Here is a 16,654-nt window from a genome sequence, read left to right on the forward strand (position 1 = left end):
CATTCTGTCTTATATTATTAAGACTCATTAAAGGTCCAGAATCAAATCAGATGCGTTTCACATATTTGACCCTGGACCACAAAACCAGTCATAAGTTGCACGGGTATATTTGTGGCAATAGCCAACAAAACATTGTATGGGTCAAAATTATTGCTTTTTCTTTTATGCCAAAAATCATTAGTATATTAAGTAAAGATCATGATCCATGAAGATATTTTGTAGATTTCCTATACCTTAAATATATAACAAATATTTTGAGATAATGGATAACAGATATGGATAACTTTAAAGGCGATTTTCTCAATATTTAGATTTTTTTTGCACCTTCAGATTCCAGAAGTTGTTTATAGAAACAATAGTTGTTTCAAATAGTTGTATCTCGGCCAAATATTGTCATATCCTAACAAACCATACATCAATGGATAGCTTATTTATTCAGCTTTTAGATGATGTATAAATCTCAACGTTTAATAAAATGACCCATAAGACTGGTTTTGTGGTCCAGGGTCACATACTGAATATTATATATATATATATATATATATATATATATATATATATATATATATATATATATATATATATATATATATATATATATATATAACACTTATAAAATATATTGTTATATGTAAATATATTATTAAATAAAAATTATATTTAATTATATTTATATGCTGTCAGATTGATAGATCACAGCTAACACAATTTGAATATGTGTGTGTATATAGCCTACAGTATTTTTTTATGTTAGATGCGATTAATCGTGATTAATTCGATTTGCCAGCACTAAATTAATAGTTAAATATATAGAGTTACACATAAAATGTTATATATTCAAAATATTAAAATGAAAAATTGTTATGTTAAATTATAATAATTTCACAATATTACTGTTTTTACTGAAAGAAAAGCAGCCTTGTTGAGCACAGGAGACTTTTTAAAAAAAATCCAAGGCCAAACTGAACTGGCTAAACAATTAAACCGTTTTAAAGACTATCAGTAAAATCTAAAACAGGTTAACCTCTGGTCGGTTTTTGAATTATTCAACCTTTGTGACCCATACCAGCTCACAAGTCAAACTCAATAATCCCCTAGTCTGACTTATTTTGAAGTCTGTGGTGCTACATTTATAAGTGTAAAATGAAACACAAACATTATATAAATAGTAAAAACATGGCCTTGTGCATTTGATTACACTTAGCAAAAGATTCGGCTCTTGGCAGCCATAACAAGCAAGCCAGTGAGAACTGTTTCTGTCCCAGAGTGTATATTTTACACTCTGACACAGAAACTCACCTGAATGCCTTTGGGATGTGACCAGCAGATGTAATCTACGGCCTTATGGTTCAGACAAATACACCCAGATGAAATGTTTGCATAAAGCACCCCTTGAGATATGGGCCCCCGATCCTTCTAAAGGAGTGAACAGTATATAGTGTCACTCTTGAACTTTATGTCCTTAGCACTACATCAAATTGATGGCCCACACCCCCTACCATGCCAATTAAGCACATCAAATAAAAGAACATGACATCAAACCTCAGTGTGGAAATCAGTCAATCTAATCAACCCTGTTAGCCGTGATCCACATCAAATATGGCTCCTCCACATCGGACAAATTATCATATCTCCATTCTCCTTAAGACGCAACTCATTAACTCCAACCAAAAAGCACAGAAAACTCTATTACACCAACCTTCTGGAAAAAAAATATATATCTCCCTCCTGCGATGGCAAATCTCACCTCCGCCGTTCCTATCAAAACGGCACATAAAAATAAGTCCTCTTCATAAGATGCTATGTGATAACAGTGCATTAAAAGATTACTGCCCTGTTCCCATCTTGTTTTTAATTGCATTGGGGCCAGAGGCTACGGGATCCTTAATAACACATTAATATTTTATTCTCATCCAGCGCTTCACAACTGCAGCTGTGTTTAAGACTTTATGCTTGTCTCTACATTTAGCAGGGCTGTGGTTGGTGGGGTTGAGGGGGTGATTCACAACTTTTACGGCACCCGTCTGAGTTGTGCTGCTATAAGAAAGATGGCATACTGAGTCCTGGAACTCTGACAGCACTGTACAAAGTGACATCATTGACATCAAGTGTCATTTACATATATTTCCATATAAACTACATAAATAAAATATTAAAAATGTGGTTGGCTTGGTGGTTGTTCTGTTGCACTTGCAAATATTAGATTGTGTAAAAGACAAAATAGGGGTTTGTGACAGTTTAAATATACTCGCTGGGACGTTAAGTTTCTGCTTTACACAATCGTCTAAGATGAAACTTTAGTATTTATTTTCTTTTCTACGCTTTTTATGAGCCCACACAACAAAAGAAGTGAGGATTTAGGAGCGCTAATGGGTCAATGAGGGATCAGTTATCATAACTCACTCGACTTCCTCTGGCGTAAACATTAGGAAAGAGCAATAATTCATCAAAACACCTAAAAGCTTTTCCTTTCACTGTGGCAACCAACAGACACTTCCTAAACAGTAAATTCTAATCTACAGTTACAGCTTTTTGACATAATTTTCAGCCGACATAGTGCAAGCTCTCTCATCCAATCAGGAGAGCTCATGGGCTGAACCAATCAGAACATCACCCAGCTGTATTGATCAACATACTACACAAAACTAATAAATAAATAGTGAAACTGAAAGATATAATAGGACAAGTTAGCTATACTGGTTATTTAGAATAAATACACAATTTTCTATATTTAAAAAGGGGTTAGGTTTCTATATTTTAAGAAATAAATATAGATTTCAATATCTTCTATATTTCGGTTTCTATATTTTCTATATTTAAAAAGAGGTTTCAGCAAGTTGATGATTGAGTGAGATCCGTGTCTGCAGAAAACAACACAGAGATACATAAAAATCCTTACATCAACAGATTAGCTATGTCTATTGGCTTACAAGAGTGTAGATACACATAATATACTAACATAAAACAACATCACAGCCATTAGAGAATTCAAATTCAAAATAAGAAATGTTTCTTGCACACCAAATGAGCATATTAGAATAATTTCTGAAGGATCATGTGACACTGAAGACTGGAGTGATGCTGCTGAAAATTTTGTCAGACAGTGACAGTGTGTATAATATTTGTCAAATAATTGGCTTAGTCTTCATTCTACCATAATATTAATACCAAGCACAGTTATAAACAAGCATTATTCAATAATAATCATAAAAAGCAGGACTTTGAAGACCTTAACAATCTTGTATTAATTATTATCAGATACTAGAACCATTGATTATCATATTTGATCAAATTCACTAAAGTCGTCATTGGCTTTGCAACTCATTAAAAAAAACTTTAAGACTTTCTCACAGTGTTCACTGCACCCACTATCACTCGGTATCTAATATCTCACTGCAAATCAACATTTCAGCCATACTGCTGACGCCACATTCTAGTTTCCTTTCGCAAGGCCTAGCGCAGAATACTTTTTTTTTTTTCTCACTGTTTTTCACCAAAACGCACCCCACAAAGATTAACATCGGTGAACAAAAAAAAAAAACCTGCATCTCAATGCTATCTAACACAAGATCTACAGTGAGTAATATGTGGAATTAGTTTTAATTAAATTAATCAACTACAATGGTTGTTAGGAGAAAACACAAGTGTGGGAACTGAGAGAGGGTGGGGAGTAACTAAAGGGGGGGAAAAAATGCATTCACACCTATCATCTAATTATACAACAACATTAATCACATTAAGGCTGGAACTGATTGCCAGGGTCCGGGGCCCTGCTGTTCTTACGTGTAGCTTTGTTATTGCAGCAAAGCCTCAGCTCCTGCCTGCTCTGTGCTGATAACAACTCTTATCGCACTTGGCGATCTCTATCTGTACCGGAGATCAGGCCCCAGGCTTTATCAAAAGTTCACATCGAGCTAAAAGCAGAACAAAGAAGGAAAAAACACAAGCAAAACCACCACCGCGACGCAACTGCGTGTGTGCGTAATCTGCGTATGTGTGAAAATATGTGTGCGAGAGCCTTGTGATCTCTCATTCTTTTCAATATTTTTTGGCCTGAGCATTAAACTAGCCCTCGGGGTCAAATGACCCCGAGACGCTGAACCTGACGGCTAGCGAAAGCTCTGAGAATGGTTTCAACAAAAACAGGAAGAGATCCCATCAGTTGTCCACACTTTCAAAACTGCAAGCCCAAGGTACAGGAGGTGGTAACTCAAACAAGTGCATTGTCTGGCCCCAGCTTCTCAAACATCCTCCGGCCGCTGACGCCAAATTCTGGGAGCTCATGAATAATTCACGCCGACCTCGGAGCCGTTTGAATGATGTCACTCGGCTGTTATCTGTGAGAATCTCCTCCGTTATCTCCCAATCATCTCAACGGCTCTCTTATCGGCCCCTGCCATCTAACTGAGGCAGCTGCTTTTAAAACGCAGCGTACACCCATCTACCATTTCTGTATTCCTGCCTCTCTCCCCCAGCCCTTATCAGCCCTGCCATCCTACTCTCCCCTTATCTGCTTTTCTCCTCTCTCTTTTTTTTTTTTACTTATCTAGAGATACACCCAGCCAGTCCCAAACAACAACACAAACATGACAAAGATGAGAATGCTTCAGCCAAATGTAATTATAATCCCAATTTCCCACAACCCCCCTCGACGTTGGCTCTATCTCCACAGAGATCGCCGTCTCACCTATCTTGTCTCCCATCTCAACTGCCAAAATATAAGCCCTGGGATGTGGCCCCGCTAGGCCGCGAGCTAATCTCGCCATCAGGGAGGGATGGATAATCTATCAGCACGATCTTTACCATTGGGAGAGTGACGCACAAAAGACACACAAAAATATTTCCTCTCAACATAGACTTCCATGATACCGGATACCTTCTTTTAGAGGGGCCGGGATTGTAATCCTTCCAGTAAGAGTGTAACAAAACAATGCAATCGCGCATTTATTATATTATGCGCCATCGTCTTGACGTTTACATATGCAAAAAGGTAAGATAAGAGGGGCGATGTGATGCTGTTCACATGCGTTCCAGAGTTTCGTGGTGGGGGTACTCACCTTTAGGGAAATCTCGAGCCAAATCTGAGATACTTTCCCACCATCTTCATCATTAGTCTAATGAGACGTCAATGGGGGACTCGTGGAGTTGGCGATGTGTACTTTAAAAGCCAGCAGATATGAAATCTAGATAAGGAATGTTTATTCTGAATTGTTCAAAACATCAGCTACGACTGGCTTGAAGTAGTAAAGCTGGTTCCACCATTCGCAGCTGTCTCTAGGTGGGAATATGAGTTCTCCGGAAACCAACCAGAGATAGCTTTATATCAGATAAGACATCTCAATTAAGAGAGCGACTTCATGGGTCAGCGGGTCACTGGCATTGTCACTGGCCAACGTGCTCGTATAACTCTCCAGTCACTTAAACAAACCTTGATACCGACCGTTTACACTCAGTGGTATATGTTAATGTTGCCTTATCAGACCATTTTTTCTTTCCTATTCAAGAGTCGCTTTCTGCCTTTGAATCGCATTAATATTTTTTTTTTTTTGAGCAGCCCTTTCAAACTCAACCTCCAAGATATTGCTACTGTGCTTATCGCCTGAAAGCATCTCTTCTGGATGAAGAACTGAAACAGCGCCTGGCACCAGAGCGAAACGACTTTTCAGCACTGTTGGTTCTTTTCAGAGAAAGAGAGGGAGAGGCAGGGGTCAATGAATTTGATTTTTACCTTATGATTTTATTGACCACAAAATGTCAAGAGTTACTTTGACCAAAAACTTCAGTCACCCTCATGTTGTTCCAAACCTTTATGACTTTTCTTCACCAGTGGATGTCCAAAAAATCTCCTGGTTGCTCTTTTCCAATCACAATGATTGGTGACTGAAGATGTCAAGCCTCAAAAAGGACGTAACAATCATATTAAAAATATAATAAAAGACTAGCACACCATATTCCAAGTCTTAAGTCCTAATTATTGCTCTGTGTGAGAAACAGTTGTTATTCCCTATTAATATTCCCCTCCATTGAGCTGTTAAATGAATCAATGAGCCAGCTACTCAGGAGTCGAATCAGTTTGATTCATGAACAAATCATTCTGATTGGTTTCATAATGTTCATAATCAACGATTTCATTGATACTTTTCTCAGTAAAGTGACAACAGTTTATATTGAATATTCAGCTTGAGATAAATTGCTTTTATGATTATTTTGTGTCGTTTTAGAGGCTTTACATCTTCAGCCACCATTCATTGTCACTGTATGGAAAAGAGCAACCAAGATATTCTTCAAAATGTATCCTATTGTGTTCCAAGGCAGAAAATAAAGTCACAGGTTTGGAGCAACATGAGGACGCGCAAATAATATAATATCTTGCATTCAATCATAAAAATGCCATTTTTAAGTCCAATTAATGTGTGCCTGCATTATAGGTTTAAAATGGATAGATAAAAAAAAAACATCCAATTGTAATCCACTATCATGTGGAGAGATCAGCTGTGCGCGCTATCTGACGTCTCATCTCTGGAAAGAGAACTGAAAAGCCGAAGGAAAATGCAACAGCAGCCTCGTTGCAGCCACAGACAGAAAACAAATAAAAGATCCAATTTTAATCCTTATCTCGACTGGGATCGGATCACTGTTTATCTGAACTCATATCGTCTTTTTCAGAGAACAGTGACGTTTCCACAACAGTATTAAACAGGAAGCCACGGTTACACTTCGGTTCGAGCAGACGAAAGCACTTTTACAAATGAAAAAGTTAAATAAAACGGATTTAAACACAATTATCTACACTGGGTTTGAAAAATTAAGCGCGAGTTTGTTCAGCGCCGTTCACGTGCCGTGCGCTTTTACAAAAAGAGCTGCGCGTCTTAAAAGCTACTGGTGTAACTATGGCAATTGTAACTAAATGTAGCTATTTCTAATTATTTTCTTCTGTCTTGAAACCATTCAAACACAAGGATTATTTGAGCAGACCGGTCACACATCTGAAGTGTGTCATTCATTCCCTGTTATTAGAAATAGTCAGTTTCCACGAAATTGTTGAGCTGCGCTCAAAAAAAACATTGATATCCCGTCATATGAATAATGTCACTCACATTTTACAATGAGTCACCATTCACAACAACAGCACTGGTACTAGTGAAACTTTAAACGCTTACGTTTGATCTGCCGGGGTTTGCTCTGCTTTCTTCGAGACATGCTTATTCCGTCGTTCCTGCTGCTCAGCTTGCGGCAAAAGCGATCAGTCCACCGGGGAGACTAGCAGTAACAGCAGCACTGGATCACAGCTCTCTGCCCGGCCGGAGACACCCGCATGACCTGTACTTTGATATTCAGAGCCGAAAGAGCTACCTGTGGCCGAGTGAGCCTTAGTTACTTTTCGACGTCTTCCCAGATTCGCGATCTATCCTCTTCGTTAGCCAAAACAAACTCTGCCGGTGTAGCCCTGACAGCGCATACGCTTCTGGAGAAAACTAAACCTGTAGCTTTTAATGATTTGTTTATGTCTACTCCGGTGAAGCACAGAGAGAGCGCAGTTCTCAACGGGGCTCGATCGACACATGAAACAGTGGCGCTGTAATGTTATGACACGCCTCCGTCACGCCCCTTGCGTATGATGCCATGCCGCACGCTCCTCACTGCGCCCGCGCTCTCAAGCAACTCTCGATCCCCCCCCCGAACATCACACTTCCAGCAATGCAAGGCATGAAATGTATGCCTCGTGTCGTTTGCATGGAAAACAAATTTCTTAGTTAATATGAGCATGTACGGAAATGTTTTAATGGGGTAGGCTATTCAAAATATAATAAAGTTATTACAACTACTCATTTTAATAACAACAGTAATTATTATAATTGTGCATTACTTCTATAAACGATTATATATTCATAATAATAATGATTATGAATTTATTATAATATATTGCTTATATATATATCATAATTATACATAATTGAACTATTATTATAATTATTTATTATAATTGTTCTTATTCATTTTATTCATAAAACTCTGATATAGATATAGATATATAGGCCTTATAGATATTTTATAATATATTTTGTAAAATATTTTATAGTAAATGTAATAGTAATATTATTGAATTATTATAAAACATATCATAATAAATGAAATATTATTATTAAAATATTAGTGTTGTAAAATATATAATAATATATTAATGATATATTATTATGAATATAACTAATTATTATATGTAAGTATTATTATTACATAAATTAACATAAATTGAATACTATTGTTATTGAATAATATTATTATTTCTGCCCTTGTTTTAATTTATTATATTAAGATAATACATATTTTGCCTTAATATCTATTTTTAGTTTTATTTAGGTTTTATTATTTTGCCTTGTCTATTGTACAATCTGTAGCTACACTTCATATTTTTGATTATTTTTATTGTTTATTTCCTTCTTTTGCAATTCCCCCTCACACAGGGATCAAAAATAGTATTCTAGTCTGCTTGTATACTTTAAATGGGATCGTGACTAGAATCTCCAAGTAAAATGCTCAGTGGTAATTACTGAAATACAAAAAGTCCCACAATTATAGCTGTCATTCATGGTATAATTACCAAAAAAGTGAGAATGGTGCTAGCAGCACATATGCTGACACTCTGTGGCCTCCTCAAAAACTCACTGCTTCCATCTAGTGACCAACCGAAAAGCTTATCTTATCCTTCACAGTAGAGGCCACCATGGTTGTAGTGAGATGACTTAATAGACACATTCCTCGCAGACCCCAGCATTTGAACATAAGTCAAGTACATCAACCGTGTCATATGCAAAAACCTGAAAGTTGTGGAGCAAAAATACAAGCCACAAAAAAAATCTACCCTGCATTTCTGTTTTGTGTCATGATTTATTAAGATTTGTTATGAGGATTATTAGGCTATTAATAAGATCAATGCTGATTTTGTTAATCTTGATAATGAAGGAACATTGTTCATCTTGTCTTTCATGATTAAACATGATGAAATCAAGACATAGAAAAGGATTCCGCACTCATAATGACAATAAATGATGACATAATATAAACTAAAGCAGGAGACATTGGACACAAACACGCTGTTCCTGATCCATCTTTGTTGATCCTGGAACAACATTCCAATCAACCAATCAGATTTGAATGACATACAGTTTATGTCAAGTTCAGGCTTACAACCATGTAACCCTGCATGGTGGTAAGCCTGAACTTGACATAAACTATATGTCATTAAAATCTGATTGCTTACATCAGTGTTATTCACCTATCATTTCCCTCTCATTTTAGGGATAACTTATGGGTATATTTAGGGGGATATGGTTAGGATTACATTTTTTGTACAGGAATGTTGTTCCAGGAACAATAGAGTATGTTGACCCAGGAATGCGTCTAACTCTGCAAAATCAGGACGTGCAACAAGATGAAGCCACTAGAGTGCGCTCTGCCTCTATTGAAGCTTATACAGTGCTTTTAAGAATAATTGTTAGTAATAAATGAATGCTGGACATAGTCAAACCCATGCATACCTCAATTTATATTTAGTAGGTGTGTAAAATATAAAGACACAACTCTGCTCATCAGTTGTCAACTTTTTTTTACAAACATTTAGAAATGAAAAATTCATTACAAACCCACAACAAAGACAGTCATGTAGAATAAAAAAAATAAAAAAAGTATTTAAAATGAATTCAAATGAGACACGTGGTTGTGTACTCAGTTTCCTACTGTTAAACTTAAAGTATACTTAAAAGTGTACTTTTATATACTAAAAATTTAGTCCCAAGAAGTTTTGAAATACTTGCAAGTATACTTCTAGTATTTTGATGTGAGTATAGGCTACCTGCTACATAAAGTAGCCTACGTATATACTTCAACATTACTAAAGTATACTTAATAAAATGAACTATGAAGTATACTTCTTTTTCAGAAGCGTACACACAATGAAATCAAACCAACAAATAAAATAAATAGCACTGCTGCTTCGCAAAAACATTAAAATAATAACAATAACAATGAACGGATTTTAAATTGACATAAAATGTACATGTTCAAATAGCCTACATTTTGACAAGAAAAGTAGATACATTTCACACACATCTTTTTCCTTGAATAATTCTAGATAGGCTACCTTATTAACTGAAAAGTCAACATTTTTAGAATGCACTTTGGCCGGTTAAAATTTACACCATAAAAATTCGGTTTGATTTTTATGTAGGCTACACTTCATACTAACCAGTTCATCCCTGATTGAGCTCTCCATACCTCCCCTGTTTCTAAACCAATGCCTCTCGAGCTTGAACTTGCAGTCTTTATGTTACCAACCTAGACCTTGGACCGTTAAGCCAGTTAGTCAAACAACTTTTAATAAAAAAAGAAAAATACTATCTGCATACATTTTTTTGACAAATTAAATGATCCAAATGAGAGATTGGCTGAGAATGAAAATGTTTGTTTAGGTGTCAATTTGTGACTCTTCTTTATGTTGATTCATTTGATATGTTTGGTTCACTTTACTCATATACATGTAATACTTTAGAAATCTTTATTCTAAAAAACACGTCAGGAGAGACTGGTCCAGATGAAGATGATTAATAACAGGTTTCAATAAACAAACTCAGGTAATTCAAATGAAGGGGAAGGCCAGGTGAGGTGGCATCATGTTTCACACCAACTCAAGAACAATAGCCAAACCAGACAATAACTGGATGTAAAGGAGGACCTAAATAGGCCATACAAGGTGATTGAACTCAAATGAGAACAGGTGATGACTCATTAATCAGAAACCATAGTAACAAACGAGGAGCGGGAAACTGGAACAAATGAAAACAGGTAACTGAGGGGCTGTTTACATGACACCGGTTTCAACTAAAACCATAAAACTTTTTTTTTTTGTTTTGTTTGACCATTCGTTTACACGGCAATGATGTTTTGGTGCAGGGTGCCTGAAAACGCAAAGTTTTGAAAGCGGATTTCAAAGGGCGACGTTGACGACATGCACATGTGTAAGTTCAGTCTATTCGTCGCCATCGAATGGCCTGGCAGTATAATACACTTCACACGGATCCGCGAAAAAAAAACTGTGAAATGAATGGTGAGCGTTTTGAAAATGGTGTCATCTGTAGCCTACTCGGAAAACTCAAATGAAAAACGTAACAGGAAGTTTGTGACATACAATTCTAGTAATTATTATTTACAGGGAATTGATTTTTTTCTCCTCAGTCCAGGAATTCCACTGTGTACACAGGTAACAGTTGATTTGTTTTTAGGGGGTAAAGTAGTAGCAGGTTAAAGGGCAGTATTTTGTAACTGAGCCTGTTTTGTGAGGTCTTCATTAGCCAGAGGCTAGAGTCAGGCTTGAGGATTTAACGACAGAACCGCTATGATGAAAGAAGTTTTGCTCTGCCTGTGCTTGGCCCTGGCCCCTGTTTGGACGACCCCTGTACAGACAGGCAAGTTTTTTATCTTCGTAGCCTATATTGCTTTTTAAATAATATAGGAAATTATACATTTAAATAATATTTAACTAAATTAACTATTTTATTGATTTTTTTTTATTTTTTATTCATTATGGGAGTTTATATCAGATTTCTGTTTGCATGTGTGCAGACTCTGGGCCGGTGGTCGTTTTGAAGCATGGCAGTGTCCGTGGGCAATATACGAAAGTTAAAGGCTCCGAAAAGGTGGTGGAGCAATATTTGGGGATTCCTTTTGCACAGCCACCTGTTGGTCCTCTCCGCCTGGCTGCACCTGATCCTGTACAGGGATGGGAAGGCATAAGAAATGCCACTCAGCACCCTCCAATGTGAGTATTGCTATATAGTCATAACAGTAACTGAAAAAAGATATGTCACATATATCTGTACTACTACTAGGCTATATAAGTGACAAACGAGTTGGATCAAAAGTAATCTAAAAGTAGTCCGATTTAATATATAATGTAGCCTAATAGACTATGTTAGTAAATAAAACTTTCATCACATAATTTGTATTCAGTAATGGACTACTGTTATATATAAATTCCTTATTTACCACTAGGCTATATCTGGGATCTGTATGACACGTGTGTCAGCATTGAAACACGGAGGGATAATCACAGGCACATGTCAATTGCTAAAGATGTATGTTAACTTCAATAAAATCCCCTGAACTTGTGTACGGATGTAAAAAAAAAATGTAATTCTACATTGTAATATTAAACATTTAGATTATAACAGATCCTACAAAACATTAATGCGACCAACCAGAGGTGCACACTTCTGTGTTGGACCGCTGCACTATATAAAGTAATATAAACCATTTCTGAGCTCAGATTTCCTTTCACCCCCGTCAACTTTCTTCTCTTGCTGCATTGTAGGTGCCTTCAAGATCCAGATATTGTGCCTTTAGTAGCAAAGGCCATGAAGTTGAATTTCACCACCACAGGAGTCTCAGAAGACTGTTTGTATCTTGACGTTTACACTCCGTCTCAAAGATTAGAATCCGAAAAACATCCAGTGAGTACGGAATTATGGCTACTCTCATCTAAACTAGAGGACAGCACTTGTGAATTCACAGTAGATTTCCTATGCATTATTTATAATTTTCATATCCCCTCTGACAAAATGAACGTATCAAACCAACAGGTAATGGTTTGGATTCATGGAGGAGCCCTGGTCTTTAGCGGAGCTTCCATATTTGACGGATCCCCGTTGGCGGCCTATGAGAACATAGTTGTGGTTGTCGTTCAGTACCGACTTGGAATGTTAGGATACTTCAGGTATTCATTTATGGAATGTGTCCTTTTAAGAATGACACCAGATTTTTTTAGCTTACTGAAGACACTGATTCTGCTGGGTGGGTTATAATTAAATATGCTTCTGGTTTTAGCACAGGCGATGAGCTTGCACAAGGAAACTGGGGCTTCCTAGACCAGATTGCAGCTTTACAGTGGGTGCAGGAAAACATCGAGGGTTTTGGAGGAGACCCCCAGTCTGTCACCATAGCAGGAGAGTCTGCAGGAGGAATCAGTGCCTCTTTTCTTGTCAGTCAATGTTTGTAATGCCACATTATTTTCTACACAGTTCACTGTTGCCTATTTTTAAGTACCTGGTATATTGTGATTAGTCGTATGATTTCTGACCAGTGTTTAGAAAGCAGAATAAAACGGTAAGTTCTTTGGGGACCTTTGGGCTTCTTCTGACCCACTTTGGAAATGTGAATGTGACGACAAGTTGTTAAAACAACATATGATATTACCCAACAATACATTCTCTGTAAATTTCAATGCAATGGTTAAATGTAATCTAAAGATGTATTCTTGTGAACTTTTAGACATTGTCACCCATGACCAAGGGTCTGTTCCACAGAGCCATCTTTCAGAGTGGAGTAGCAACCACGATGGGTTACTCCATCAAACACCCATTGATGTTTGCCAAGGTATTTAACCCAAAATACAACAATCAATGTGTACTGCTCAATAGTTCCTTAAAGGGATAGTTCACCCAAAAATAAAAATTCTGACATCACTTACTCGCCCTCATGTTGTTCCAAACCTGTATGTATTTCTTTCTTCTGCTGAACACAAAAGAAGATATTTTGAAAAATAGACCAAACAGTTGATGGGGGAAAAATACTATGGAAGTCAATGGGGTCCATCAACTGTTTGGTTACCAACATTCTTCAAAATATCTTCTTTTGTGTTCAGCAGAAGAAAGAAATTCATAATTTGGTAAATGAGGACAGAATAAAAAAAAATTGGTGAATTATCCCTTTAAGAGAATCTGTAATTATGAAGATATAAAAAAAAATGTTTGAGCCTTGTTAAGTTCAGTTTGTTTTTAATTTCCCTAAAGACAATTTGGTTTCAGACACATAAACAATACATAAATACATTTAAAAAAAAAGTTTATAAAAAAGAACAATACCCAAATACAATAACAGAAAATGTTCTCAGAACTTTGGCTATGTTCTGGCAGGGTTCTCTCAAAGTTATGAACAAACATTCTTCCATTAACATTAATACAATATTCGTTCAAAGTTATCTGGTCTTTAATAATGTTCTCAAACCGTTAGCACAAAAACATAATTTAGCCTACAGTATACATTGTTCATGGAACTTTTTTTCTTCGTCCGTCCAATTCTTTTTAAATGTTACTCTTTCAGAACGTTCAAAGAACATTCAAAAGTAACGTTTCCATAATGTTTTCAAAATGATACAACGGAATGTTCACATAACGTTTACATAACAAAAATAAAGTTTTGTAAGTTTTGATCATTCGGAGAACATCGAGAAATAGCGTTTTCATAACTTAATGGGAACATTAGCAATATGTTCTCGGAATATGTTTTTCTTAACTGGATCAGTTGAAAATGCATATTGAAATTACATTATGTTGGATAATTTGCATATTTGTAATGTTTAGAAGAAAGCTGATTGTCTGTAATCTGTTTGACCAGGTGGTAGCAAATATTACGGAGTGTGAATTCAGCTCTTCTGCAGTGCTGGTCAAATGCTTAAAAGAACTGACTGAGGAACAGATCATTAATGCAACTAAAAAGGTAGGAGCAGAGAATTTAAAGTAAGATGCTTTCCAGTATTTCATGAAAAAAAACTGCTAAGATCTATTGGTGATATTCTTCATAAATATACAGATTGAAGAGAGAATTAATTAATTTCTTAGACCAAGTGATTTCCTTAGAAACACATTTTCCCTGGAGCGACAGTTGATGAGGTCTTTCTTAAAGAGCCAGCAGAGAAGATACTAAAGAGCAAAGACTTTCAGAAAGTTCCACTTCTTATCGGAACAACAAACCATGAATTTGGATGGATGCTCCCTCAGGTAAGTATCATAATATTTTTGAATGGAATAGTACAATGAAACAAATGGTCTATGAACCTTTATGACCATTATGAAAATGGAAAAACGCAAACAATACACGGTGCTGAACAGGATGTGCTCATTTTTTTCCTATTATTATTTCAGGCCTTCGTCTCAGCAGAATGGGTTAAAGGGATGGACAGAAAATCAGTGAAAGCAATTTTGGACCTTGTCAACAAAGATGGTGTAAAGCTCAACAAATTCTTCCTTCTTTTTAGATTATTTCTAGTGATTTACCTATAGCTAAAATATGCAAATGTGTTTATTTGGATTAACTCAGTCTGGCTAATTTGTTAGTATTTGTCTCACTCTAGTGGACATAGTACAAAATACCATTCAGAAGACTCTTTCTCTCTGTCGTCATAGACATCAGGAGTCAATGAATTCATTGTTGAAGAATACTTAAAAGATGCTAAAACTCCTGAGGACATTCGCGACGCTTTTACTGAGATGATGGGGGATATTTTCATGGTGATACCCTCCATCACGGTTGCATCTTACCATAGAGGTTGGTTGCAATGTTACTGGCAAAATGTAATTTCATTGTTGGTTGGCTTTATAATTAGCCAACACCCTATGTTATAACTTCACAGATGCTGGAGTCCCTGTGTATATGTATGAGTTTCAGCACCGGCCCAGTATATTTAAAGATCTCAGACCCAGCTTTGTGAAGGCGGACCATGCTGATGACGTTGGATTTGTGTTTGGGGCCTGCTTTTGGGATGGCCATGTCAAAACTGAAGGTAAGCAGATCTAAAACTTGTTTGCCCGCAGGCTAATTATTATGATATTGGACAATTATTCTGGCAGGGGTTTGAAACTGCAAATGATTGCAACAAAAGTGAAAATGGTTATGATGAATTGTGATGTGGTTATGGATATCAACTCTTTATCATCCACAGGAACACTCAGTGAGGAGGAAAACAAACTATGCAGAACTGTCATGGGATACTGGGCTAACTTTATTCGTACTGGGTGAGTACACTAGAGTATTAGGATCTGTTACCGATGATCCTTTATTCATTAAATTCATATTTTATTTCTACAGCTCACCAAATGGGCCCAGTCTGGTGAATTGGCCTGTATACGACCAGTCTTATAAATACATGAACCTAGGATTGCAGCAAACTGAGGGACAGGGTCTGAAGATGGGCAAGCTGCTCTTTTTCTCTGTTGAATTACCTAAGAAACTTGCTGCACTCCACAAAGCCTAATTAGTTATCACACCAATAAATATAATGCTGTGCAGTGTCCATAAATGATATTGTCTCCATGCATTGCAATTGTTCCCAGATAAAACTTTTGCATTTGATATAGATTTCTGCAAGCATTTCAATGTTTCTCAAATCTAGCCAAAATCTGGATATTGGTGTCAAAAAAAAGTATCAGTATCCTACATGGTTAGAAATTGCATACTTCATGGATGTGTGTACGGTAATAGTTTGAATGTGGAATTAAAATGAATGTACAAAACTGTTCTTTCATTTATATGGAAATGGGCTACAACAATACATTAATGAAATTAAGTAACAAAAACATGCAAAAAATGTCAAGATAGACTGCTTAATCATAAAGTAAAATTGATATTACTATTTACAAATTATCACATTTTAAACATTTTAATGTTTAAAATATACATGTACACTTCATAATTAATTAATTTAATATATTATTTACTGTATATTAGAATTATATTTACTTTCTGAAATACATACACACGCACAAATACTGAACTGACAACTGTAACGTTGACGTGAACTGTAAAAAATGCGCAGTGTGCAGTCACG

General features: G+C 36.3%; 2 protein-coding genes across 12 annotated transcripts in view; one reads left to right on the plus strand and one right to left on the minus strand.

Moving 5' to 3' along the window:
• zfpm1 (zinc finger protein, FOG family member 1) overlaps nt 1–7,636 on the minus strand; it is an 88,487-nt gene extending 80,851 nt beyond the window's left edge. For both annotated transcript variants that reach the window (XR_013798483.1, XM_079620060.1), the window contains exon 1: nt 7,161–7,636. Coding sequence is in view for 1 of the 2 variants with exons in the window: in XM_079620060.1 (XP_079476186.1) it covers nt 7,161–7,200 (40 nt within the window). In the remaining variant the exon portion in view is untranslated. The remainder of the gene's footprint in view (nt 1–7,160) is intronic.
• A 2,990-nt stretch (nt 7,637–10,626) lies between these two features.
• Nucleotides 10,627–16,485, plus strand: LOC307003061 (fatty acyl-CoA hydrolase precursor, medium chain-like). Of its 10 annotated transcripts, none has more exons than XM_079621151.1 (16): nt 10,714–10,839; nt 10,948–11,101; nt 11,230–11,254; nt 11,346–11,459; nt 11,617–11,812; nt 12,365–12,503; nt 12,633–12,766; nt 12,877–13,030; nt 13,321–13,425; nt 14,446–14,547; nt 14,688–14,828; nt 14,973–15,053; nt 15,234–15,375; nt 15,461–15,610; nt 15,770–15,842; nt 15,916–16,474. In XM_079621151.1, the coding sequence occupies exons 4-16, from the start codon at nt 11,390–11,392 to the stop codon at nt 16,079–16,081; spliced, it is 1,653 nt and encodes a 550-aa protein (XP_079477277.1). In that variant the 5' UTR covers nt 10,714–10,839; nt 10,948–11,101; nt 11,230–11,254; nt 11,346–11,389; the 3' UTR covers nt 16,082–16,474. The 10 variants fall into 10 exon arrangements, with proteins under 10 accessions (XP_079477275.1, XP_079477277.1, XP_079477278.1 ...); XM_079621152.1 differs by having other exon boundaries at nt 10,745–10,839; nt 11,207–11,254; XM_079621155.1 differs by having other exon boundaries at nt 10,760–10,839; nt 10,948–11,012; nt 11,207–11,254.
• Nucleotides 16,486–16,654: the final 169 nt, after the last annotated feature.

This window comes from Phoxinus phoxinus (genome assembly GCF_949152265.1).
Source record: "Phoxinus phoxinus genome assembly, chromosome: 8".
NCBI classification, from domain to species: Eukaryota; Metazoa; Chordata; class Actinopteri; order Cypriniformes; family Leuciscidae; genus Phoxinus; species Phoxinus phoxinus.

Coding starts and splice junctions, on each gene's coding strand:
- LOC307003061 (XM_079621149.1), top strand. CDS start 11,390: ATGATGAAAGAAGTTTTGCTCTGCCTGTGCTTGGCCCTGGCCCCTGTT. Junction 12,504..12,632: donor TAGAATCCGAAAAACATCCA/GTGAGTACGGAA, acceptor TCAAACCAACAG/GTAATGGTTTGGATTCATGG. Junction 15,054..15,233: donor ACCTTGTCAACAAAGATGGT/GTAAAGCTCAAC, acceptor CTGTCGTCATAG/ACATCAGGAGTCAATGAATT.